Below are 27,722 nucleotides of genomic sequence, written 5' to 3' on the forward strand. Positions count from 1 at the left end.
CCTGAGGCTTCTATGGAGCAATACACTCAGCTGGTCAACCACACTATCTATTATCAACACACCCCAGCAACAACTCCACCAACCTGCAGCAGACAAGGAACAAATACAACCTAATAGTACTACTATTGGTTACAGCAGCATGCAGATTTCTTGGGTTGTGTGGTTTGTTGGTTTTGATTGTCTGTGCAGGTACTCCAAGAATTTGAACCTGATCACAACAAAGGACATCCATTCTTGTGTAACTGACACCAACAAGCAACCTAATCACAAAGGAAGCAACAAGAAGATGCACACTTGTTTGAGATCTTTTCTATTAACCTCAGCTCCTTTCTTGCTGGTTCTTGTTTGTTGTGTAGATGTAGATGTCAGGATGGACTTATCAACATGTCTTCCCAACACCTACATAGAACACATCACAGCTACAACCACCAAAACAAATACCAAAACAATTACTAAGAGGCCTCCACAAGGACAATGCAGAAATGCAACTTTCTTCTGGTTTTTGTGTTTGTTTGGCTGTTTGTCTTTGGCTGATTGTTTTTTCTTAGGGACATCCACACTCTCTAACATCAACACACCACAGCAAACACTCTACCAACTGGCAGCACACAAGGAACATGGGTACAGCAGCCTGCAGATCCCCTTGGTTGTGAGGTGCAGTCGTTTTGATTTATGCAGGTACCCCAGCTGCAGCTTCCTCCTTGAAGCTGCATTGAGCCCCAAGAGCAGTCACCCCAGCAACAACTCCATCCACCTGCAGCAGACAAGAAACATATACAAGTTTGTTTGTTTTGTTTTTCTGTACAGGTACTCCAAGAAGTCTAACCACCTCATAACAAAGACCAACAAGCAGCCTAGGGAGACTGCAGCCATCAGAACCTGCAGATTGGCAGCCTTGGGTTTGTTGTTTGTTGTTGTTTGTCTGTGCAGGTGCAGATCCTCATAATTGTAAACAACTGGATACTAAAGCATGGATCACCTCTCCATACATATCAGATGCATTCCATCAACAGCTGCAATAGCTACACCAACTTGAAGCAGACAAGGAACAAATACAAGCTAATGGTTGTTGGAGATACAGGCAACAGTGGAACCCAGAAGGAACTCCAACACCCTCAGAGACAACATCCAAGAACCAACAACAATATCATGAGTAGCTGTAGAATGATACACCTCCATCAACTCCATATACATACTGTGGAAACACAACACCAAACAACTACTCAGCCACACACCAAACAACAACTCAACCACAGAGCTGAAGCTGAAAGTGCAGAATTGAAAGATGAAGTTCAACAGCATCAGCAACAACAGAGGCCAAAACCAACACACCCACGTACAGCAACCTCCAGACTTGGTTGCTTGTGCATGGTTCTGGTTTTGTCTGTCTGTGCAGGTGCACAGCTACACTTTCTTCCACAACAAATCAAAGGCTGTTGACTACTATAGTTCCATATATTTCCTATCCTTTCAGCCTCCTTAGCTGGTAATCATGATACTGATACAAAGGCATATTTCACCTGGATTTTTTGGTACGACAAGACTAAAAAGAGCAAAGATGAAAAGAATTTCCCATCTCATGCGAGATAGAAGTTTCGTATACTTGTTCTTCTTCAATGTAGCTATGTCTGGTACGTAGCATAGTTGGAATAGGACTAGTGTAGGTTACTTTTCTTTTTTCTCATGGAAGGGGAGAGTCTCCCTCATTTATGCTTTCATAGTTGAATTGTACCGGGAGGAGTCCTCTCACAGGTTTACTGCTTTCTAGTTATAGTTAGTCTCTTTTTGTATCGGGGATGAGTTAGCCGACCTTAATAGGTTAGCCGACTTATGAACCACCATAAGATCGGAGGTAAGGTTTATGTCCCCCTCCTTGTATTTTTATTTTGATTATTTATGTTAAGGCTTGGGGGTGTTGCTTAACCCCTGACTGTGCACGAGAGGTGGGAGCCTCGTGTAGGGTCTGTTCCCATAAAAAAAAAAAAAAAAAATAGATAACAAATAAATAAATACCAATAACAAATAACGATTAAATAAATAATGAAAGCGTCACAGGTAAAATTGAGTAATCAAAGCATAGAAAGTAATAAATAATAACAGAAATAACAGAAATCAGAAGTCAAAGCGCAAGAGATCGTAATGCACTACTACACCTATGAATAGAGAAGAATAACGAGACTATGAACTAGCCTTCTACCCTAATGTGGGTCCTCCACACCCTCCTATCTAAGGTCATGTCCTCCGTAAGCTGTAACTGCGCCATGTCCTGTCTAATCACCTCTCCCCAATACTTCTTCGGCCTACCCCTACCTCTTCTGTAACCATCCATGGCCAGCCTCTCACACCTCCGCACTGGGGCATCTGTGTCTCTCCTCTTCACATGTCCATACCATCTCAGTCGTATTTCCCGCATCTTGTCTTCCACCGAGGTCACTCCTACCTTGTCCCGAATAGCCTCATTTCTAATCCTGTCGCTCCTGGTGTGCCCACACATCCATCTCAGCATTCTCATCTCAGCAACTTTCATCTTTTGAATGTGAGAAGTCTTAACTGGCCAACACTCCGCCCCATACAGCATAGCCGGTCTAACCACCACTTTGTAGAACTTGCCCTTAAGTTTTGGTGGCACATTCTTGTCACATAGCACTCCGGAAGCGAGCCTCCATTTCATCCACCCTACCCCAATATGATGTGTGACATCATCGTCAATCTCCCCGCTGCCTTGCATGATAGACCCAAGATACTTGCAACTACTTCTCTTTTGGATGGCCTGAGCACCAAGCCTAACTTCAACGTCAACCTCCTGAGGTGTCTCACTGAACTTGCACTCTAAGTACTCTGTCTTTTTCCTACTCAACTTAAACCCTTTAGACTCCAAGGTATGTCTCCAATCCTCCAGCTTAGCGTTAACTCCGCGGCGAGTCTCATCGATCAGGACTATGTCATCCGCGAAAAGCATACACCATGGCACCGCACCTTGAATTTGTCGCGTCAATCCATCTATCACCAAGGCAAATAAAAAAGGACTAAGAGCTGATCCTTGATGCAACCCCATCACCACCGGGAAGTGCTCTGAGTCCCCTCCTACTGTCCTTACCCTGGTTTTGGCTCCCTCGTACATGTCCTTGATCACCCTAATGTATGCCATAGGTACACCTTTAGCCTTCAAACATGTCCATAGTATTTCTCTTGGGACTTTATCATAAGCCTTTTCTAGGTCGATGAATATCATATGCAAGTCCCTCTTCCTCTCCCTATGCTGCTCCACCAGTCTCCTCATAAGATGGATGGCTTCTGTAGTTGAGCGTCCCGGCATAAATCCAAACTGGTTCTCTGAAATAGACACGTCTCTCCTCACCCTCATCTCTACCACTCTTTCCCACAGTTTCATAGTATGGCTTAGTAGCTTAATACCTCTATAGTTGTTGCAACTCTGGATATCCCCTTTGTTTTTGTATAGAGGGATCATTATGCTCGACCTCCATTCTTCGGGCATCGTTGCCATTTTAAAGATGACATTAAATAACCTAGTCAACCACTCCAAACCTATCGAACTCGTGCTCTTCCAAAATCCCCAGGAATCTCGTCAGGTCCGGTTGCTCTTCTCCAGCGCATCCTACGAACGACACTCTTAACCTCCTCGACCTTAATACTCCTGCAATACCCAAAATCGCAACGCCTCTCTGTATGTTCTAAATCTCCCAACACAAAGTCTCTGTCCCCTTCCTCATTCAAGAGTTTATGGAAATAGGACTGCCATCTCTGTTTAATGAGGGTCTCGTCTACCAATACTTTTCCATGCTCGTCCTTAATGCACTTCACTTGGTCCACATCGCGTGCCCTTCTCTCCCGCGCCCTGGCTAGCCTGAATAATTTTCTATCCCCACCTTTCTCTTCTAGTTCAGCATAAAGGCGTTCAAAAGCTGTTGTTTTTGCCATCGAAACCGCCGACTTCGCCTCCTTTCTCGCTATTTTATAAAGTTCCCTATTCGTCCACTTCTCCACCTCATTTGTGCTTTCTATCAACTTTGCGTACGTCATCTTCTTTGCTTCCACCTTTTCTTGCACTTCTCCATTCCACCACCAGTCTCCTCGATGCCGACTACGACTACCAGTCGAGACTCCCAACACTTCCCTTGCCACAGTCCTAATACAACTAGCCGTCCTATCCCACATACTGGTCGCATCCCCATTACTATCCCAGGCCCCCATGGCCTTCAACTTCTCTCCCATCTCCAGGGCATTTGCAGTGGTCAAACTCCTCCATCTGATCCTAGATCGATCATCCCCGACCCTCTTATTCCTCATCATCTTGATCCCTAAATCCATCACCAAAAGCTTATGTCGGGTTGTAAGGTTGTCTATCGGAATGACCTTACAGTCTTTGCACAGACCTCTATCGACCTTCCTCAGGAGTAAAAAGTCTATCTGAGTCTTAGCCACCGAACTATGAAATGTTACCAAGTGGTCTTCCTTCTTTGGGAAACTCGAATTGGCTATGACCAACCCAAAAGCTCTTGCGAATTCCAAAAGTGAAAGGCCTCCTACATTTTTGACCCCGTAGCCAAAGCCTCCATGCACATCATCATACCCTCCTGAAATAGACCCGATGTGCCCATTGAAATCCAATCCCACAAAAAGCTTCTCAGTAGGTGGTATACCTCCCACTAACTCGTCCAAATCCTCCCAAAAGCGCCTCTTATCCTCCTCTCTTAAGCCCGCTTGTGGCGCATAAGCACTAATAATGTTGAATGTGCTCCCTTCAACGACCACCTTAATCGACATCATCCTATCGTTGACTCTCCTAACCTCCACTACCTGATCCCTTAGATCATTGTCTACTAAAATGCCTACCCCATTCCTATATTTTGATCTACCTGAAAACCAAAGCTTATACCCGTCTACCTCCCTAGCTTTAGAACCTACCCATTTGGTCTCTTGGACACAAGCTATAGTAATCTTTCTCTTCTTTAGAATTTTAACTAGCTCTATGGATTTGCCCGTTAACGTTCCAATATTCCAAGAACCAACTCTCAGTCTAGACGCTCCTTTAACCCACTTACCCCTCCTTACCCTCATTCCCGACCCCGTCCCTGAATGAGAACATGACCTTAATCTACCATCACTATCTAAAGCCACGAAAATATGTAGGAATTAATAAATTATTCAAAAAACTAAAGTTAGCAAAATGCAACGATACTGTGTGACGACGGAAAATGGAAAACCGCGAGACGACGCCGGAAATCAATAGATCTAGGCCAAATCTGAACAGATCTGGAGGTATTCGTTGGAAAACAAGCAAAAGGAAAGAAAAGAAAAAGAAAGAAGAAGAAGAAGAAGAAGAAGTGAGCAGAGAGTACCACGAATCCCTTGGTGGATAAGTCCGACGACTCAGCAGCAGTGCGGAATTGAAGTTGAAAAAAAGAGCAAACTCAAATTTTATTGGCTGCATACAACACACAGCACACGAAGAACAGTGTGATACAATACATTATAAAATAGTACCTAACCACCATCCAAACAAAGTGTAAGTTACAGTCATGGCTGCTGGCAGACATACACTGATTTGTATTTCATTAATTTAATATAATATTGTCTCGACATATTTGTTGGAGTTTGAAATCTAAATAACGTGTAAAAAAATAAAATTGATCAAAGTAATACATTAAATTAGTATGTTATATATCTTGTATATGCCATATAGCGCACTATTTAATGTGTCATATGAGTTATTAAGTCTAGGACAAACTTCATTTCTACCCTAGTTGATCTTCTTCCATCTTTAAATTTTTCTTTTCTAATTTTCTATACAGTTAGATATTTATTTTGTGCAAAGATTAAAAAAAGATCACGACAAAGGGAGTACACGCCTCGACAATTGTACCCTGACTTGAATGATCCGCAGGTCAAGTACCCATGAGCATATTGAACTATGCATGTGACCGAAAGCCCTCACAGCCCACACAAACAATGAAAATTATTAGGGGTGTGCAATAGCCCGTTACGCGATCCTCCTACTGGAGGGCACCAGGGGCGGAGCCACATGGTGGCTAGGCTAGGGGGTTCATCCGAACTTCTTTCGGCGAAAAATTATACTATTTATACATGGTAAAAATGATTTTTTATATATAAATACTAAATGTTGAACCCCCTTCGGTACAGTACATGTGTCTAGAAGAAGATTTTAAACTCCATTATTGAAAATCCTAGCTCCGCCACTGGAGGCCACTATGCAAAAGCAGAGAAACCACATCCCTCTCTTTGCATTTTGGCAGATACATTTTAAATTGAATTGCCTAATAGAGACTCTTGATGCTGTAATCTGAACCAAATATTTGGCTCCAAGGCAATTTCAAGTTGCATCGAAGAAGTGATGCCATCATTCTTATAAGGGGCAACATTTACTGTTGAATAAGTATGGATATGATAGAAGTTGAGAAATCAGGTTATAACCGGGGTGTGACGCGAGGGGAATCCCAAGGAGTCGTGATATGACTACGACTAATTTCCTTGATTGAGCGACAACCACTTAAGGCCATTGTCAGTTCAAACTCATCATGAAGCATCTCAAGTACTTTCCTAACGCCTGCCTCCCCATCAACAGCCAACGAAAACACAACTGGTCTTCCAATCTGTATATGTATCAAGCAAAATAGTCAGTTGGTCCCTTTTTGATGTAAGTACACTCTAGAATTGGTGACACAGAATGTGATAACTCTACTTACAAATACACCAGATGCTCCCAGAGCAAGTGCTTTAAAGACATCTGTCCCACGGCGAATTCCACCGTCAAGAAAAACAGGTATTCTTCCGTGGACTGCTTTCACGACCTGCAAGTTTTTAAGGAGCGAAAATTTTATCAGCAAAAACAAGAAATAATCTCATGTGAAACACTTCTGGAGATTATGATCTCAGACACTTCTTTAAAAGAGGTTGTGGGGGAAAAGCCCCAGCCATCCTACATGTGGCATTACGCGATAACAGCTCAAACGAAGCAAAATATTTGTCATAAAGAATAGGAAATTACAACAAAGATTTGATCAAATACGACTAGAAAAGAGGCAGTCTAAGGGTTCAACAAGTTGATTAGCAATAGATACTTGCAAAAGAACAAACAGCCAGTAATAAAATCACACACCTGGTACACAATTTACCTTCTCCTCCCTTTATCCCCCACCCCAACCCCCCATTTTTAACGAGAGGAGTGAAGCAAGCACAGAGAGAAGCAAGAGAAAAGCATCATTAGTTTAACTTTTACGTTTTTTTCTACGCACAGCTTGGTGGAGATGAGAAGTATCTACGGGCTTATATAGATGAGAGGTAAATTAAAGAAGAAAGGGGAGAAAATATATAAAAGGTCTGTCATATGAATCAATTTAGTTACAGTTGAGCAGTGTAATTCGACTAATGTTGGAACGGAGAAAGGCATCAAAGTTTGAATAAATTCGTAAGCTAACCTCTTCCAAGGCCATAACTGTTGCAGGAGCATAATCAAGTTGTCGAGCACCATGGTTAGACACAATAATTCCAGCTGCTCCAGATTCTACAGCTAGCCTTGCTAAACTTGTCAACAAAGGGAAATTACTAAATGCAATCAACCAGAAGAAACTGGAGGTAAAGAAAGAGGCAGGTGAATAGAAGAAAAAGAAAAATCAGACTGTTCACGTAATTATTTTGGCATACCATCTTCTGCAGTTAATACACCCTTAAGTAGGATTGGCAAGTGTGTTATTGTCTGAAGCCATTTCACATCCTATCCATATTTAACAAGAGAGTTTTCAGATGACAAAAAGTATACATCCATTATTCCTGCAGGGATGAAGTAAAACAGCAGTATACCTTCCAGCTTAGAGACTGATCAACTTGCCCGGCAACATATGAAGCAAGTCCAGAGTCATCAGTCTGCAGGGTCACCAAACAAAGTGAACAGTCAGCAAAAATTGTACAACTTAAAAACTTAAGTCGTATGCCAGATTTTAATATCATTTACCTTATCTATCTTTCCAAGATCCAGTCCTTCAAAGTTCTTCAGTGACAGGTGAGATGGCAAAACAAACCTGTCAGAAGCCAAATGGAAACCACCATAACAATCAACTCTGCCTATGGAAAATACTAGCTGACGACCAAATTAAACAATCAGAATTTTCAGATCATGAACTGTCAAAATAAATACTTGAGCCGAATACCTGTTCTTAATATCAGCTTCCCTACGGCCAAGTCTTGGCGTATCCACAGTAAGAGCAATTGCCTTAAAACCAGCCCTTTCCGCTCTTTTCACAAGTTGCAGAACAACATTCCTGTCTTTATACACCTGAAATGCATAATAAAAACAGGTTGTGTTCTAGATAATAACCTCATCTAACAATGGAAAGCATGGCAAACCAGTTGTCACATAAATTTCTGGTAGTTATGGATAGGTGTGCTCTCTAACTTCACAAAGTGGGGTAAAGCTGCGTCTACAACACTCTCCCCAGACCCCATGATGAATTACACTTGGTATTATGTTGCTGTTGTTGTTTATGGCTAGGGATGGCCAATATCATAGGAAAAAGAAGAATTAAGGAAATTAACCAGAGAAAGCATGACTAAAGATTTGTCGAAGACACAAATGAAGACTTCCAAACCAATTCATAAGAAACTCTCTTATTTCTTATCTTCTCATATTGTATCAGAGCCTCAATGATTTTGGGAGAGATCTAGATAGGTTCTGTACCCGGGAGGTGGCCTTAGCCTGCCCACCTGATCAATATCTCTTTCCTATTACGTTCTACCATTCTGGTATATTTCCCATTACCACTCCTCTAGCACACCTTTTTCCCATCTCTACTATTATGTTATATGTTCACATCAGCTGACCTGTCAAGCCATCAGTTAACTTTTGTCCGGTAAGCGACAAGTTATTGCAAAATCAACACTATGTCATTGTCTGGTCATGTCAATACCCATGATTGGCTTCTGTAATATGAATTGTGATGGACATGCAGAAAAGCAAGAATATAAAACCATTGAAGGTAAAAAAAAAAAAAAAACTTCCTCCTTTTGATCCATGCTTCAGAAAATAGATAATATGAACAATGAACAGAAAAACTCACATAGAGCTGGAAAAAGCGAATGCCTGGCCCGGTTGAAGCAACCTCTTCTATACTGGAAGTACCCACTGTGGATAATGTCTAAAATTACCACCAAAATTTCAGTTGATAGCAGGGATATGCATGTAAATAATGAGTTTGGGTTGGGGGTTGGGGAGGAAGTATAGAAATCCAAACCATGATGGTGCCAGCAGCTGATGTTGCTCGTGCTGTTGCATATTCTCCTGCATCAAAGTATTGGATTCTAAGACAAGCGTTGGTGGTCACCACAAGATTATGGTCACTTAAGCAATTTGAAAAACTTCCGACATCTGAATGAACCAAATCACACACACTCCAAGAAGAAATGCACAAAAATTTCCTGCCATCTAACAAAAATAAATGAAAATATGTTGCTATTCCAGCCAAGTATCACTTACAATCTCAAAATTCGCAGCATTAACCATGTCCCAAGTTTATCTAAAGTTGATATTTATTTAGCTTTGAATTTGCTACTAACTGAAGCTACCACATTCAAATAGTTATCTACCTATATTGTAAAGCTATTAAACAAAACAAACAAGTTTCTGATGTGAACCCCTTGAGTTTTTGTAACAAACAAAATTCTAAAAGAAGGAGCTCACTTGCTATATTTTCCGTGAGATGTTCTAAGTCAGAGCTCACAACTTTAACATATAAGATAGGATGTGAAGCACTTGCAGCAATTTGGAATCATTTCTCTTTGTAATTCTGAAAAACTGGATTCCATACTCTAAACAACAAAGTACAACTATTCCAAATTTTGTTGTACACTGTGATAGATGGAACTCAACCAGCTCGCTTTGCCATAATTCAAACAAATAATAGAAGATACCTTCGGGATGAGCCATTTTCTGCATTCCAGTCGGCGCAACCATGATGGGCATTGAAATCTTAAATCCCAAGACACTTGTGGTTGTATCAATTTTGCTTACATCTACAAGAATACGGGGCCTAAACCTATTTGGAAGAAGAGGAAATCTCAGTGGCTTATAGAAGAAAATTCTTTTCAAACTTGCTATCTTTTTACATTTGAAATGCTTCAGGTTAACAAGTCAACAAAATATTAACAGTATCAGTATGTTTATAGAAATACTTACAAAATCCTAGAGAAAGCATTTCGATTCTCTTGGAGTGTCCACTGGTCCTCTGCACCAGAGGCATAATAATCGTATATCATTTTGGGTAGTCTCTCCTTTGCTAGGATCTCATACTCCATGACATTGGTAACGCTCTCCATTTTATGGAACATTAGCGCTGTCTGCTGAAGCAAATACCATAATCAATTTCACATCAATAAGACTGGTATTTAAATCATTTGACAGGAAAGTCAAGAAAGAATCAGGTAAAACAATGATATAGGAGATCACGAGAAGGAACAGAAGAGTATTACATGTGTAATGTGACCTTTTGTTTGTCAAAGATTTGGTATACTTGATATGGTTCACATTTGGCAACCATAAATGTTAAAAATTTGATAGCCACAATACTTAATATATTCACATTAAAATGTTAAATTTTTTTATCTTCCAATGATATCATCCAAGACATCAAGCAACTCATTGTTTTCCTATAAATAGGGAAGTTGGGCATTAGTTGAACACACCTTGAAGCATATGAAAACATTTCATTGCTTTTTTTCCTTGTCTTTTCATTAAGAGTTATTTTGTAAGAGAGTGTTGGGAAACACTTGTGTGAACCCTTTCTTTGGAGTGATCTTGTGAGGTTATTCTCTTGGGGTATTTGGGATTAATTAGAGTATTTACTCTAATTTTGTACTCTTATTGATATAGTAAAATCCTCCTCTCCGCCTGTGGACTAGGTCATACCGACCGAACCACATAAAATTTGTATCTATTCTTTATTTGTTTTTACTTTCGTTATTATCAACTTACTATTGTCTTTGATATTGTCATTATAACATTATTTGGCTAAATTTTGCATTACATGAGTTCTCGATCCTAACAAATTGGTATTAGAGTCGAATCTAATAGGGTTAATTTCAATAGCCAAAAATGACAGTAACAAAGACTTATGTTGAGAAATCTAACCAAAGCGCAAACTTCGGGATGTGGCAATTAAAGATAGAGGCTATCCTAATTCAAGATGGCCTAGATATGGCACTGGAAGAAAAGGAGAAGAAGACAAAAAATATGACGGACATAGAGTTTGTCGTCATAGACAAAAAGGTAAAATTAGGTATTAATTTAAATCTCTCAAATGAGGTTTTACGTGAAGTATCTACAGCAACCACAACCAAAGGCATGTAGAAAAAGCTAATAACCTTGTATATGAAGAGGACAGTGGAAAACAAATTTTACCTAAAACAAAAGCTTTACACATTTCAAATCTCAAATCTTCTTAGAGTCGCGTACCCCTATATCCATTGGCCCTCGAACTGAATCCACACCATCTCCTGCATAGATAAGTGTACTCATGAGATGAAGATCACCCAAGTCTCGTGGATTAAGCCACAACTTGGTTTCGTCAAGCTGAACACTGACGGCAGCGCGTTGGGTAATCCGGGGGCAATTAGGGGGGTGGCATCTTAAGAGATTACATGGGTAAATTCATCTTCGCCTACACCATACCGTTAGGGGAGGGAACCAACAATCAAGCTGAACTAGAGGCGGCAGTTTATGGGCTTAAATGGTGCATTCAACAGGGTTTTCAGCACGTTATCCTAGAAGTTGACTCGGAGTTGCTCACTAAATGGATCAATCATCAGACTAAACCTCCGTGGAGCCTTCACCAGGTAACTCAGGACCTTGTTGGTATTTCCAAATTATTTGTTCGCTTTTCTTGCAGGCATGTATACAGGGAGGCAAACTTCACTGCGGATGCTCTCTCCAAGCACAGTCACACTCTTACCACTCCAGGCCACTACACCACCCTCAAGCAGCTACCTCGTCGTACTCGAGGTTACTACATGATAGATAGAGTCGGCCTGCCCAGCTTCAGACGGAGGAAGACCAAATGGATTAAAAAGCCTCCATGATCTACTATTTTGTGTTGCATCCTTGGATTGAGCACCCAATTGCAGTGTTTGTGATTTTCCATGTTATATCTTAGCCATGTTATTTGATGTTCATCGTCTACGCTACTTTTGTTGTATATATAGCATTTATGAGGATTCATCCCCAGTTTTATTTAGATTTTTCCTTTATTTTATGTAAAGGGAGAGTCTCCCTTATTTATGCTTTCCTAGTTTCTTTGTATCGAGAGGAGTCATTTCCTTTAGGTGCATAGTTTCTAGGTTTTCTTTTCATGTGCTTGTATCGGGAATGAGTTGGCTGCCCTTGGTAGGATGGTCGGCTTATGAACCACCATAGGATTGGAGGTTAGGTTTATGTCCCACTTCGTGTATTGTTTTGTTTTTATGTATAATACAGCTTGGGGGTGAGCGGCTCAACCCCTGGCCGCGCACGAGAGGTGGGAGCCTCGTGTAAGGTTTGTTCCCTTAAAAAAAAAAAAACATCTATCAGCATTTGATTCTATTCTTATGGATTTGAGTAATATCGATGCTGAAGTTAAACGATGAGGATCAAGCCGTATTATTACTTATTTCCTTACCCCAATCATTTAAGCATATTAGAGATACTATGCTTTATGTAAAGGATAATATTCTTACAGGGAAATCAAATCTATCTTAAAATCAAAAGAACAGAAAGATAGAGATATTACTGGGGAAGGTTTATTTGTAAAAGGTAGATCTAATAAGAAAGAATCAAGTAGTGAGAGGTCTAAATCAAAGTCAAAGTTCAAATACAGAAATGTGGTGTGCAAATATTGTCATAAGAAAGGTCATATTATTTCTGAATGTTATAAGTTGAAAAACAAAGAAAAGCATAAGGAAAATAAAAACACACCAAAATATTGACTCCGCTGAAGCAAGTGTAGTTGCTGATGAATCTGACGAAACAATATTTTTAGCTACTAGAAATAGCTTTAAATCTAACGATGAGTGAATTTTGGATTCGGGTTGTTCTTATCATATGTGTTCCAATAAGGATTTGTTTACCACATACGAACCTGTTGGAGGTGGAGTTGTTTTGATGGGTAACAATGCTCTCTGCAAGGAATTTGGTAAAGGTACAATTCGAATCAGAATGTATGATGGTGTGGTAAGAACTCTCACCAATGTTAGATATGTTCCTGATTTAAAGAAAAATCTCATCTCATTGGGCACTCTAGAATCTCTTGGGTGCAAATATACAGGTGAAGGTGGAGTTATGAAAATCTTACTAGGTGCTCTAGTGATCATGAAAGCATGCAGATCTGGTACATTGTACACTTTATTGGTATCCACTGTTACAAGTGCTGCTGCAGTTTCTACTCAATCTGATTCCGACATCACCAAATTGTGACATATGCGATTAGGGCATATGAGTGAGAAAGATCTTATATGGACAAAGTACCGGGAACATGGAGTTCTGTGAACACTGTGTGTTTGAAAAGCTGAAAAGGGTCAGCTTCAAATCTCTAGCAATTCATCTAACAAATGGTACTTTGGACTATATTCATTCAGATCTTAGGGGTCCTGCTCGTATCCCGTCAAAAGATGGTGCCAGGTATATGTTAGCTTTCATTGATGATTATTCAAGGAAAGTTTGGGTTTATAAATTTTAGGTTTCATTAGGGTAGACTGAAGACCAAGCCAATCTCAAAACAAAAAAGAAAACTATTTCCTCAAAAATAAAAGTGATGTTTTCCTAACTTTCAAACAATGAAAAGTTTTGATTGAGAAGCAAACAGGAAAACAGGTCAAGCGGTTTAGAACAGATAATGGCTTAGAATTTTGTAATGACGAGTTCAATGAATTTTGCAAATATGAAGGAATTGCTCGACATCGCACTGCGAGGATGACCCCTCAAAAAATGGTATTCTAGAAAGGATGAATAGAACTCTTTTGGAAAAAGCTCGTTGCATGATTTCAAATGCTGAGTTGACAAACGCTTTTTGGGCAGAGGCTGTCTCCATAGCTTGTTATATTATCAACCGTGCTCCTTTTGCACCTCTAGACTTTAAGACCCCAAAGTAAATTTGGTCAGGTACTCCTGCTAATTATTCTGATTTAAAAATTTTTGGTTGTCCTACGTACATGCATGTGAATAATGGAAAACTAGAGCCAAGGGCTAAAAAGTGTATTTTCCTTGGATATGCATCTGGGGTGAAATGATACAGACTCTGGTATCCTGATCCCAAGACACCAAAATTTATAATTAATAGAGATGTAACATTTGATGAATCATCTATGTTACACCCAAGTTCTTGTAACACGAATAAGGAGCAGTACATACATGAGCAGATGGAGGTTGAACTTGGCATTCCTTCTAAGCCAAACTCATCAACTTTGGAGCAAAATACAATTGAAACTCTTGAAGTTAAAGCTCCTGAAGTTGAGCCAGAAGTTGTGACTTCTAAAGTTGAACCAAATGAGTATTCTATAGCCACACACAGACTAAGGAGACAAATTCAAAAACAGAAAGGTATGGAGATTATGTTGCATTTTCTTTTTTAGTTGCACAGGAAACTGAAGAAATTAGAGAACCATCAAATTATTCAGAAGCGTTTTCTAGTGTTGATTCGGCCAAGTGGTTGATTGCAATGAATGAAGAAATTGAATCTCTCCACAAGAATAGTACTTGGTCTTTTGTGAAGCCGCCGTCAGGAAAGAGAATTATTGGTTGCAAATGGGTCTTCAAGAAAAATGATGGAATTTCAGGGGTTGAAGATGCAAGGTATAAGGCACGATTAGTTGCAAAGGGCTATAGTCAGGTACAAGGGGTTGATTTTAATGATATTTTCTCACCCGTTGTTAAACATAGCTCTATTCGTGTCTTACTTGCCCTAATTGCCATGTATGATTTGGAATTAGAACAACTAGATGTTAAGACAACTTTCTTATATGGCGAACTTGAGGAACAATACATGCATCAACCTGAAGGATTTGAAATTGAAGGAAAAGAAGATCATGTTTGCTTGTTGAAGAAATCCTTGTATGGATTAAAGTAGTCTCCAAGACAATAGTATAAAAGGTTTGGTTCCTTTATGTTGGGTCATGGTTATTCGAGGATCATGTACGATAGTTATGTTTACTTTCGGAAGTTAATTGATGGTTCATTTGTTTACGTATTGTTATATGTTGATGACATGCTCATTGCTGCTAAGGATTTGCTAGAAATTCACATTTTGAAAAGTCAGTTGAAAAGTGAATTTGAAATGAAAGATTTGGGAGCAGCTAAGAAAACCCTTGGCATGGAGATCAAAAGAGATTGAGGAGACAACAGGCTATTCCTAAGCCAGAAGAAGGTCTTGGAGAGGTTTGACATGAAAGATGCTAAACCAGTTAGTACTCCTCTTGCAACTAATTTTAAGTTATCAGTTGCTCAATCACCTCAAACAGAGGAAGAAGAGAGGTATATGGCCCTTGTATCATATTCTAATGTAGTTGGCAGTATTATGTATGCAATGGTGTGTACATGTCCAGACATTTCACAAGCAGTAAGTGTGGTAAGCCGGTATATGGCTTTCCTTGGTAAAGCACATCGCAGGTTGTGAAATGGATCCTTAGATACATGTAAGGCACTTTAAACGCATGTTTGGAGTTTGGGAGAAATGCAAACACCTTGGTTGGTTTTGTAGACTCTGATTATACAGGTGATCTTGACAAAAAAAGATCACTAACAGGCTATGTTTTTTGTATTGATGGTTGTGCTATCAGCTGGAAAGCTACATTACAACATGTAGTAGCTTTATCTACTACCGAAGTAGAATACATGGCATTGACCGAGGCAATCAAATAAGCCTTATGGTTGAAGGGTCTATTTGCTGAACTCAGCTTACACCAAAGTGGTATTATTATTTTTTGTGATAGTCAAAGTGCCATTCACTTGACTAAAGATCAAATGTATCATGAGAGGATGAAGCATATTGATATCAAGTATCACTTCATTCGAAAAACCATTGCTGAAGGAAAGGCCTCTGTTCAAAAGATTAATACTAGAAACAACCCTGCTGACATTTTCACGAAGTCTCTTCCTCAAGCTTTGCTTGAACTTGATTGGCGTTTATCAAGAATAATTTAGCCCATATGGGCTTTTTCGAAGAGGATGGAGAAAATTTACTACATTCGCCAAACTCAGGCCAAGGTGGAGATTTGTAATGTGGTCTTTTGTTTGTCAAAGATTTGGAAGCCATAAATGTTGAAATTTGGCAACCATATTTGTTAGAGATTTGTTATACTTGATAAGGTTCACATTTGCCAACCATAAATGTTAAAGATTTGGTAGCCACAATATTTGATATATTCACATTAAAATGTTGAATTTTTGTATCTTTCAATGATATCATCCATGACATCAAGCAACCTATTTTTCCCTATAAATTGGGAAGTTGGTCATTAGTTGAAACACACCTTGAAGCATATGAAAACATTTCATTGCTTTCTTTCCTTGTCTTTTCATTAAGAGTTATTTTATAAGAGAGTTAGTGTTGGGAAACACTTGTGTGAACCCTTTCTTTGGAGTAATCTTGTGAGGTTATTCACTTGGGCTATTTGGGATTAATTAGAGTATTTACTCTAATTTTGTACTCTCTTTTGTACTCTTGTTAATATAGTAAAATTCTCTTCTCCGTCTGTGGACTAGGTCATACCGACCGAACCACGTAAAATTTGTGTCTATTCTTTATTTGTTTTTACTTTCGTTGTTATCAACTTACTATTGTCTTTGTTGTTGTCATTATAACATTATTTGGCTAAATTTCGCATTACCGGAGTTCTCGATCCTTAGAAACATGTTTAATTTAGAACGGAAAAGAAGAGAAAATAAACAGAAGTAAAGCTGAAGAAAATAAAAACATTCAACAATTAGGAAAATGTGTGTGCAGAAACATAAAAGGACTAACACTGAAATGGCTCCCAAGGCCAGTGCAAACAGTTACAATTAGGCTGACTTCCATAAAGCAGCAAAACGATAACTTGGCTGATACTGCTAGCAAGGAAAAAATACAACGGGCCTACATTTCTCTGTGTAATGTCATAAGTGATGGAATGCTCATTGAGTTTCATCTCCAATCAGTGACATTTAAAAATGGAAGAGATTAAAAGTACAAGATGATATGATCATCTTAAAGAAAAATGGCACTATTTTCTCTATTTAACTATTATACTATCTTCTATCTGCAACATACACTCAGCATGTAATATAGGAAAAACATAATATAGCAAATAGCTTTTATATATGCCCTCAATTCAGTTTAAACAGATCAGTATCTAGCCATCCATAAGTGGGATACAGGGTAAAAAGAGAACAAGATAAATGCACACCCCTTCAAGTGAGTTACCTATTTTCTCTTTTACACCAATCAAACTGATCGCCTTCTTCAGGATACAGAGTGATTGTTTTAAAATTAAAACACACGATGTCCCACATTTAACTATCTCTTTTACAGGACTCTCACTTGCTTATGCTGCAATATATCACAGACAGAGACTATAAAACATTTATTCATTGATAGTGAGCCAGCTCAAACACTTTGGAAGTTTTTTGGTCACCCTCTTGGAATCAGATATGAAAGCAAGCTGGTTCGAAGATTCTTGAATGATTGGTGCTTACACAGGCCAAAAATGTCATTAACAAAATGATGATACAAGTGTTGCTGGTGATTATATGTTGGAACTCTGGAACACGAGATGTGCCTGCAAATATGGTAATCAAACAAGATTCCTACACAAGAAGAATGGAGGAACAGGTTTTGTGGCATATTAGAGCAGCAATGGGCAAAGCTTATCCTAATCTTAAGCTAGACTATCCATGGGTCCAAATTTGTGACCATTGTGGTGAGACTTAGGTCAAAGACCATTAGCAAGGTGGTCCTTTGGACAATTCCAAACCAAGGAAGTATCAAGATTAAGATCGATGGGAGCTACATAGATCATAATGATAAGGCAGGGATTGGGGGGATAGCCAGAGACTGCAATGGGGATTTTGTTTTCGCTTTTGCTATTCCTGTACAGAGCCAAAATCATAACATAGCAGAGGCTTTATCTGCTCAATATGCAAGCCAATGGATCAAAGACAACAATCACAGGTTCTGCACAATTGAGATGGGACTCCTTGATTATTCTGAATATGCTGAACAACACGAAGACCAACAACCTAAATTTGAAAACTTTTGTGGATGACACTGTGGGCTTGATTTAAGGAGAGAAGCTAATAAAGTGGCTGACTTTCTTGCAAAGTTAGCCACTGCTCTGTTGGCCTTTGGCCCGTGACCTAATCCTATTTGTAAAAGGATTGGAATAATTCTCATAATTTGGTTCCCAATTTTATTTAGAAAAGAATTGAAATTATAATACTATTTGGAGTTGGTTTTGGCTTTAGGAAAAAGTACCACTCTATAAATAGGATGATTTGAGAGAATTATGTAATTGCTCATTGGTAGTGTCTTTGAGAGACATTAGGCACATAAGAAAGGTTTTTGAGAGAGCTTTCAACAAGAGACAAGAGAGAAGAAAAGGGTGTTTTCCGAAGCAGTTTTGCCTCTCAGACCAGCAACTTTCAAATTGCATTTGCCAATTCATTAACCGTTGGATCGAGCTAGAAGTTTTACTGAGTGTTCCTAACATCGTAATGTTAGATTTGAACGGTGGAGATCGGATTTGGAGGTCATAAACATCCCTTTTTAGGTACCGAATAGTAGTTCTGTTTTGGGTGGTTTTTCTTCCTATTACTTTTGTTGATGTAGCTATTGTTTCTCCTTGCTTGGCAATTGTTGTGTATCCATTCAAGAGAATATTTGTAACCCTCTTATTGTTATAGTGGAGCAATTCGGATCTCGAAGATCCCGTGGTTGTGAGCTTTGATTTGAAGGATTTTTTCACGTTAAATTTGGTGTTATTTATTTTCTTTTTTTTTGGATTTGCATCTTTTCGTCTTAACAAGTGGTATTAGAGCCTTGGTTGTCTATCAAGAATTTTTTGATGGAGGAAAATATGATCAAGATGGTGTGTTTAAATGTGAGTAACTACAACATATGGAAGAGCAAGATGAAAGATTTACTGTTTGTGAAAAAGATGCATCTTCCCGTTTTCGCTGCTCATAAACCCGAGAATGTGACAGATGAAAATTGGGATTTTGAGCACTAACAAGTATGTGGTGTGATAGATGAAAATTGGAATTTTGAGCACCAACAAGTATGTGGATATATAAGGCAATGGGTTGAAGATAATGTTCGCAACCATATTGTGAATAAGACACATGCTAGAACATTGTGAAAAAAATTGAAGACGCTTTACACTTCAAAAACTGGCAATAACAAGTTGTTTTTGCTAAAGCAATTGATGATTTTTAAATACAAGGAGGGCAATCATATTCTTGATCACATAAATGATTTTCAAAGTATTCTTAATCAGCTTTCAGGAATGAGTGCCAATTTTGATGATGAAATACAAGGACTTTGGCTTCTTAATACTCTACCAGATTCTTGGAAAATATTTCGAGTTTCTTTAATAAATTGTGCTTCTGGTGGTAAGGTTACTGTGGAATATGCAAAAAGTGGTGTGTTGAATGAAGAAGTCAGAAAAATATCTCAAGGCACATACTCACATTCAGACGTTCTCTTTACAGAAGATCGAGGGAGAGGTAAAACAAGAGGTTCGAGAAGTAGAGGTAAAAGTAGAAGCAAGTCAAGATCCAAGTATCAAAATGTTTCATGTAATCATTGTGAAAGAAAGGACATATTAAAAAAAATCAATAAGTTGAAGCAAGACCTTAGAGAAGGAAAGAAAGAAGAAAATAATGGAGACAATGTTGTTGTTGTTGTCCGAGATGACCTTCTCTTTGCTTGTGATAAAAACGTCATCAATTTTGTATCTCAAGATACAAGTTGGATAGTAGATTCTGGAGTTACATCGCATGTCACATCGAGAAAAGACTTATTTTTCATCGTATACTCCTGTTAATTCCGGCGTGTTAAAGATGGGTAATGTTGGTGAGGTTAAGGTGCTTGGTTGTTGGAACGGTTTGTTTGAAGGCCAATCTTGGTACAATGTTAGTCCTTCAGAATGTCAAGCACGCTCCAGACATTCCTTTGAATTTGATCTCTGTAGGACAACTAGATGATGATGGCTACCATAATGACTTGTTCAATGGTCAATGGAAGCTCACCAAAGGCTCATTGATTGTAGCTTGAGGAAGAAAGCATTCAAATTTATACGTGACACAAGTATCAATTCTTGGGGACTCTATAAATTTGGTAGAAAGTGAGACTTTATCAGAATTGTGGCACAAGAGACTCAGTCATATGAGCGAGAGGGGGATCACATGTTTGGCTAAGAAGAATTTGCTTGCTGGTGTGAAACAAGCAAAGATGAAAAGATGTGTTCATTGCTTAGCTGGGAAACAGAATAGAGTTTCTTTTCACAGTCATCCTCCTTCAAGAAAGTCTGAACTACTGAAGCTAGTACACTCTGACTTGTGTGGTCCTTTTAAAGTGAAGTCAAAACGTGGTGCACTTTACTTTGCAACTTTCATTGATGATCATTCTCGCAAGTTGTGGTATATCTTTTAAAATCCAAAGATCAAGTACTTGATGTGTTTAAGGAGTTTCAAGCTTTATCTGAGAGACAAACTGGAAAGAAATTAAAATGTATTTGCACTGACAATGGTGGTGAGTATATTGGTCCCTTTGATAACTACTGCAAAGCTCAAGGAATTCGTCATCAAAAGACTCCTCCTAAGACGCCTCAATTGAATGGCTTGGCAGAAATGATGAATAAAACTCTTGTTGAGAGAGTTAGATGCGTGCTTTCAGAGGCTAAACTTCCAAATTCCTTTTGGACAGAAGCACTTAACACTGTTGCTTATGTTATCAATTTGTCTTCTACTGTTTCTTTGGATGGTGATGTTCCAAACAGAGTTTGGTTTGTAAAGGATGTCTCCTATGATCACTTGAAAATCTTATAAGCAGTGCATCTTCATTGGTTATGGTCAAGATGAATTCAGATATCGTTTTTATGATCCAATTGATAAGAAGCTTATTATAAGTCGTGATGCTATGTTCTTTGAAGACCAAACAATTGAAGATATTAACAAGACTAAGAAAACATATTCTTAGATTGATGAGAGCTTAGTTGATGTTGATCTAGTTCCGAGTACTGACACATCTTTTGCACATGAAGGAAACCAAGATACTAATGTCGATGGGGATCAAGATCAGAATGATCATTAGAGTGTAGAACTTGAAGATGCTCCTAGTAATGATGTTATGGTTGATCATCCACCAACTCATGTTCAAATGACTACTTCAGATGCTCCAAAAACCTCTTGTAGAAGATCTACTAGGGAGAAGCTAAAGTCAACACGTTATTCTCCTAATGAGCATATAATTTTGACTGACATGGGAGAACCTAAGGATTATGATGAAGTCATGCTAGATACTCATAGAGATAAGTGGAAAGAAGCCATGGAAGATGAGATGAAGTCACTTCATGAGAATGACACATATGAGTTAGTGGAGTTACTGGAAGGTAAGAAAGCTTTGACAAATAAATGGATCTTCAGAGTAAAGCAAGAGCAACATACATATGCACCTAGATATAAAGCGAGGTTAGTTGTCAAAGGTTTTGTCTAGAGAAAGAGAGTTGACATTGATGAAATTTTCTATCCTGTTGTGAAAATGTCTTCTATTCGCATGGTTCTAGGCTTAGCCCCAAGTCTAGATTTAGAGGTTGAACAGATGGATGTCAAGACTATTTTTCTTCATGGTGATTTAGAAAAAGAAATTTAAATGAAGCAGCCTGAAGGTTGCGTGGTTAAAGAAAAAGAAAACTATGTCTGCAAATTGAGAAAGAGCTTATACGGCTTGAAACAAACTTCAAGGCAGTGGTACTTAAAGTTTGAATCTATCATCTAAAATCAAGGATACAAGAAAACTTCTTCAGATCATTGTGTATTCTTTCAGAAGTTCTCTGATGATGATTTTATTATCTTACTACTTTATGTGGATGATATGTTGATTGTTGGCAGAAATAAATCTAAAATTGTAATCCTTAAGAAGGAGTTGAGCAAATCATTTGCAATGAAGGACTTAGGGCCAACAAAGAAAATTTTAGGCATACAAATTCATCGAGACAAAAAGAAGAAGGAGTTATCATTATCCCAAAAGCAGTACATTGAGAAGGTACTCAAGAGATTCAATATGATAGAAGCAAAAGTGGTTAGTACTCCTCTTGCTAAACACTTTAAGTTGAGTATGATCCAGAGTCCATTTACTAATAAAGAGAACAAGGAGATGTCATGTATTCCATACTCTTCTGAAGTTGGTAGTTTGATGTATGCTATGGTTTGCACTAGACCAGATATTGCACATACTATTGGTACTATTAGCAGATTTCTTTCTAATCCTGGAAAGGAACACTGGAATGCAGTGAAATGGCTACTAAGATATTTGAAGGGCACTTCAGAAATGGAGTTGTGCTTTGGAAGTGGCTAGCCTAAAATTGTATGCTACACAAACTCTGATTTGGGAGGCAATCTTGACAATTCAAAATTCACTTTCGATTATTTGATCACTTTTGCAGGGGGAGCTATTTCCTAGCAATCTAGACAGAAGTGCATAACTCTATCCACCACAAAAGCCGAATATATTGTTATCACAAAAGGTGCCAAAGAATTACTTTGGATGAAGAAATTTATGAAAGATCTTGACTTTGAGCAGTCAAGGTTCGTCTTATTCTATGATATTCAGAATGTTATTTATCTCACCAAGCACTCCACCTTTCATTTTAAATCCAAGCATATTATTAGAAAGTATCATTGGATTAGAATGGTCATGGAAGAGAAATTATTTGAGGTTGAGAAGATACACACAGATGACAATCCTTCAGATATGCTTACAAAAGTGGTGATCGCAGAAAAATAAGAGTTTTGTAGAACAGCAATAGGCATGAAGCCTGTCAAAAGTTCCTCCACTTGAAGTCCATTTGGCCCCTTGACTGGAGGGGGAGTTTGTTGGGCTATGACTCATATTCCAGCCAAAGGCTCATTGCCTAATCCTATTTGTAAAAGGATTGGAATAATTCTCCTAATTTGGTTCCCATTTCTATTTAGAAAAGGATTGGAATTATAATTCTATTTAGAGTTGGTTTTGGCTTTAGAAAAAAGTATCACTCTATAAATAGGATGATTTGAGAGAATTATGCAATTGCTCATTAGTAGTGTCTTTGAGAGACATTAGGCGCATAAGAAAGGTTTTTAAGAGATTTTTCAACAAGAGACAAGAGAGAAGAAAAGAGTGTTTTCTGCAACAGTTTTGCCTCTCCGACCAGCAACTTTCAAATTGTGTTTGCCGATTCATTAACCGTTGGATTGGGCTAGAAGTTTTACTGAGTGTTCCTAACATTGTAATGTTAGATTTGAACGGTAGAGATCGGATTTAGAGGTCAGAAACATCCTGTTTTAGGTCCCGAACAGTAGCTCTATTTTGACTGTTTTTTCTTCCTATTACCTTTGTTTATGTAGCTATTGCTTCTCCTTGCTTGGCAATTGTTGTGTAGCCATTCAGGAGAATATTTAAAACCCTCTTATTGTTATAATGGAGCAATTCGGATCTCGAAGATCCCGTGGTTGTTACCTTTAATTTGAAGGATATTTCCATGTTAAATTTGGTGTTATTTATTTTCTCTGTTTTCGGGTTTGCGTCCTTCTGTCTTAACATGCTCTTGGTTCAACCAGTGTTATATCACAGCTTGAACCAAATACCTGGAGGTGCCAAAGGACCTTATATGTTAGATAAGAGGCGACTCCCTAGTGTCAAGGTTAAATATGACAAAGCCATCTTTTTTGTTAGCTAGATGTACATTCACAAGTATAGCTAGTGTAACATTTATGTTAAGCTTTCCTTTTTGCCTAGATAGCTTGCTATTTGTGTATGTATGCCAGAGGTGGGTCAGGACCTTTTGAGAATTGCTAGTCAAGAGAGAAATTGAAGATTGTGTATGATTGGTATACAACACTTCCGGGATTTTTCCTGAAATTGTTTTCTTTTTAAAAAAAGTGTATTAGGCTATAACATCTTACTAACTACACTCATGTTCAAAACAATCAAGATGATTGTGATCATAACTTCAATGACCTGTGGATAACCGCAACATACCCTTTTTTGAGATAGAAAGTCTTGAGGAAAATATTTTTCATAACAGACTGAGTATATATCACCTTCCACAAGCACACATATCGAGTAATTCTATTCACTAATATTTTAAGAAAATGATACTAATAGGAAGCAGTTTCTCAAATTTTAGAACAAAAAAATCTCAAATCTCCAACTAGTTTACCCCATAGAAACTCAAGTTGTCGATATTCCCTACCTCTGTGAACGGGAATACACATTGTTTGTTTTGTCTAAACATCATTAAGTAAAATCACACACATTTATTTATTTCATCTAAACATCATTAAGCAATCAATGTTTTGTTTTCCAGATTTAAAAACCATTACACTACTGAAAACAAAGATTTTTTTCATCGCGAATCAGTGGAAAATTTGTGTTATAGAACATGATTTTTTCACTCATTTCCCATCAAACCAGCTCTATGAAAAAATGCATGGCATGAAACATATTCTCATTGAAATAGTGGCAAACTTTGTAATTTTTCCATATGAAAACATTACCATTATTTCTTTTCTCACCCATTCAATCAAAATATCCGTGGGAATAGCCATTAAATATATTACAAAAGCTATTTTTAATAGTTACAACTTTTTTTCCAAGAAGGATGATCAAATGACACTTGGAAAAACAGAAAGCTAAAAATGAATTCTTGAACTAGAGAAATCTACTAATAAATTCAGACTTATGGTCACACCACCAAAAGGTTAAAATCTAAACTTCAATCCAAGAAACAGAAACAAAATAAAAAATTATCAAATTCCTATCTTTTTCAGACCCAAGAAAGAATTAATGAAACAGCAGTCATCAATCACATCAAACTCAACAGAATCTTAGATAAGAATAAGGAAAAAAGAAGAACAGACCTGCGTGGTGGCTGTTTTTCTTCTGTCTTGCTGTATGGAATTCCTAAACGGTGGCCTAAAAGGGATTTTTAGAACAAATAAAAATAAAATATTCAGAAACAAAAAATTATTTGGGAAACTGAACAATTGGGATTATTTGATTGCGTGGATGTATTGTCCAGAAATTGGTAGTATCCACATAAAGTTGCGGATTCAAAATACGAAGAAGTAAATACAAAAAATTATAAGATGAAAAGCAAAGTGGAGCATCCGCTAAATTTACCTGCCTTATCATGGCCTTTTAATATTTCTATCCATTTTTGTTGTGCACCATCGAATTCTTCTTAAAAAAATATCATATCTTTTTTTACTTTCACTTTGTAGTGTCTTACTTTATTTTAAAAAGTGTCAGGATTGAATTATTAATATTAGAATATGTATTTAGTGTTTAATAACAATAAAAAATAAAAATCAAAAGTATTGAACAACATCAGTATTCATATGTTAAATGATAAAAAATATTAGCTTAAAAGAAGATCTATATAATTTGCTAAAATAAATTGTAAAAGTTGACAAAAGACAAGAATTTTGTATATTTGTAAAACTAGTCAAATATAAAAATATTTTGAACAAGCATGACATAGAACGTATAAAAAAAAGATATGTATTGTGTTATTTTTTTTATTTTGACCGAGAAGTGTATTAATATTGCAAAGCAATTAGAAATTTAGCTAAAGTTGACAAAAGACAAGAATCTTGTATATGTAAAAGTAGTCAAATATGAAAATATTTTGAACAAGCATGACATAGAACGTATAAAAAAAGATATGTATTGTGTTATTTATTTTTTTTGATTGAGAAGAGTATTAATATTGCAAAGCAATTAGAAATTATAGAAATTTAGCTAAGACTTTAAATTGGTACTGAAAGCATTGAAAGAGGGAGACTCGGAGTATATTAATGGCAATTATGTAAAACAATATGTACATAATATTTTAAGATTCAATATTTATTTTTTGGGAAAAATAAAAAAAGACTAACTATTAAATTTATATGTATATAATAAATACATACAAATGGTTAAACTAAAACAACGAATACTCTTAACTAGTTTATGTCTGCAGGCCCAAATGTTCATTAAAAAAAGACTGAAAATGGAGAAAGCCCAATTATTTATTAAAAAAAAAAGAGTGAGAAAGGACAAAATTTAAAAAGAATAAGTGTGAGCGAGATTAAAACCCACGACCTTAGCTAGAGAAGGAACCCCCTGAACCATTAAGCTATGACTTTCAACTATATTTAGGGGGTTCATTAAAGATTATATACACATAATATTTAAATTTGATCTTATATACACAGTGTAATTTTTTTGCCGAACCCCCTGCTTCCCACCTAGATCCGCCCCTGTCCAAATGGTATCTGATTTCTGTTATTGAATATTATGCACATGCCTAACACCTTGCTTGTTGGTATTGTATTGTTAGTTTAGATATAATGTATATTTTGATTGTTATTTAAATTTTATTATATCGTATAATTGACGAAAAATCTCATTTTATTTAATGATCGATCTACAAACTCGTCACTTTGAATGTAACTAATTTTTATATGCATAATACTTTTGTTTTGTAAAGCAAAGTCAAATAAGAGGAGAACATTCTTACAAGTAAGAAGGGACAAGGCAATGAACTTTAGTTGACACAAGACAACAAATTTTAATTGAAACACCTCAATCAAACCAAAAAAAAGTGAATTCTATGCGACTTTTGCACAATTGGATTTCATATTTCATTCTTATTTTATTTTTATTTATTATTTAATAATTTTATTTTATTCTTTATCCTGTCTTTTTATAGCAGGTCTACCTCGTATCTTATTTTTCTTGTAGATTTATAATTCTAATTGTTGGAGAACAATAATCTATTCAAAAATTATATTCATAAAAAATTATAGTTCGATACAATACAACACAATACAATGTGATACAATACATTATAAAATAGTACCTAACCACCATCCAAACAAAGTGTAAGTTACAGTCATGGCTGCTGGCAGACATACACTGATTTGTATTTCATTAATTTAATATAATATTGTCTCGGCATATTTGTTGGAGTTTGAAATCTAAATAACGTGTAAAAAAATAAAATTGATCAAAGTAATACATTAAATTAGTATGTTATATATCTTGTATATGCCATATAGCGCACTATTTAATGTGTCATATGAGTTATTAAGTCTAGGACAAACTTCATTTCTACCCTAGTTGATCTTCTTCCATCTTTAAATTTTTCTTTTCTAATTTTCTATACAGTTAGATATTTATTTTGTGCAAAGATTAAAAAAAGATCACGACAAAGGGAGTACACGCCTCGACAATTGTACCCTGACTTGAATGATCCGCAGGTCAAGTACCCATGAGCATATTGAACTATGCATGTGACCGAAAGCCCTCACAGCCCACACAAACAATGAAAATTATTAGGGGTGTGCAATAGCCCGTTACGCGATCCTCCTACTGGAGGGCACCAGGGGCGGAGCCACATGGTGGCTAGGCTAGGGGGTTCATCCGAACTTCCTTCGGCGAAAAATTATA

The 27,722-nt window shown here is 37.4% G+C and overlaps 1 protein-coding gene across 5 annotated transcripts; it reads right to left on the reverse strand.

The window, feature by feature from the left end:
• Positions 1–6,108: 6,108 nt before the first annotated feature.
• LOC129889032 (glycolate oxidase 1-like) lies at positions 6,109–25,427 on the reverse strand. Of its 5 annotated transcripts, none has more exons than XM_055964132.1 (13): positions 25,410–25,427; positions 25,148–25,202; positions 10,208–10,368; positions 9,943–10,067; positions 9,267–9,313; positions 9,093–9,170; positions 8,187–8,311; positions 7,991–8,057; positions 7,840–7,902; positions 7,684–7,753; positions 7,458–7,558; positions 6,726–6,830; positions 6,109–6,632 (listed from the first exon to the last, which is right to left on the reverse strand). In XM_055964132.1, the coding sequence occupies exons 3-13, from the start codon at positions 10,357–10,359 to the stop codon at positions 6,447–6,449; spliced, it is 1,119 nt and encodes a 372-aa protein (XP_055820107.1). In that variant the 5' UTR covers positions 10,360–10,368; positions 25,148–25,202; positions 25,410–25,427; the 3' UTR covers positions 6,109–6,446. The 5 variants fall into 5 exon arrangements, with proteins under 5 accessions (XP_055820107.1, XP_055820104.1, XP_055820108.1 ...); XM_055964129.1 differs by lacking the exon at positions 25,410–25,427 and adding an exon at positions 17,016–17,136 and having other exon boundaries at positions 25,148–25,352; XM_055964133.1 differs by lacking the exon at positions 25,410–25,427 and adding an exon at positions 17,454–17,808 and having other exon boundaries at positions 25,148–25,352.
• Between the last annotated feature and the right edge of the window lie 2,295 nt (positions 25,428–27,722).

Source organism: Solanum dulcamara, chromosome 5 (assembly GCF_947179165.1).
Source record: "Solanum dulcamara chromosome 5, daSolDulc1.2, whole genome shotgun sequence".
Lineage (NCBI taxonomy): Eukaryota > Viridiplantae > Streptophyta > Magnoliopsida > Solanales > Solanaceae > Solanum > Solanum dulcamara.

Coding starts and splice junctions, on each gene's coding strand:
- LOC129889032 (XM_055964129.1), bottom strand. CDS start 17,069: ATGGAAGTCAGCCTAATTGTAACTGTTTGCACTGGCCTTGGGAGCCAT. Junction 10,369..17,015: donor GCCTTGGGAGCCATTTCAGT/GTTAGTCCTTTT, acceptor TTGCTTCAGCAG/ACAGCGCTAATGTTCCATAA. Junction 6,633..6,725: donor TGGGAGCATCTGGTGTATTT/GTAAGTAGAGTT, acceptor ATACATATACAG/ATTGGAAGACCAGTTGTGTT.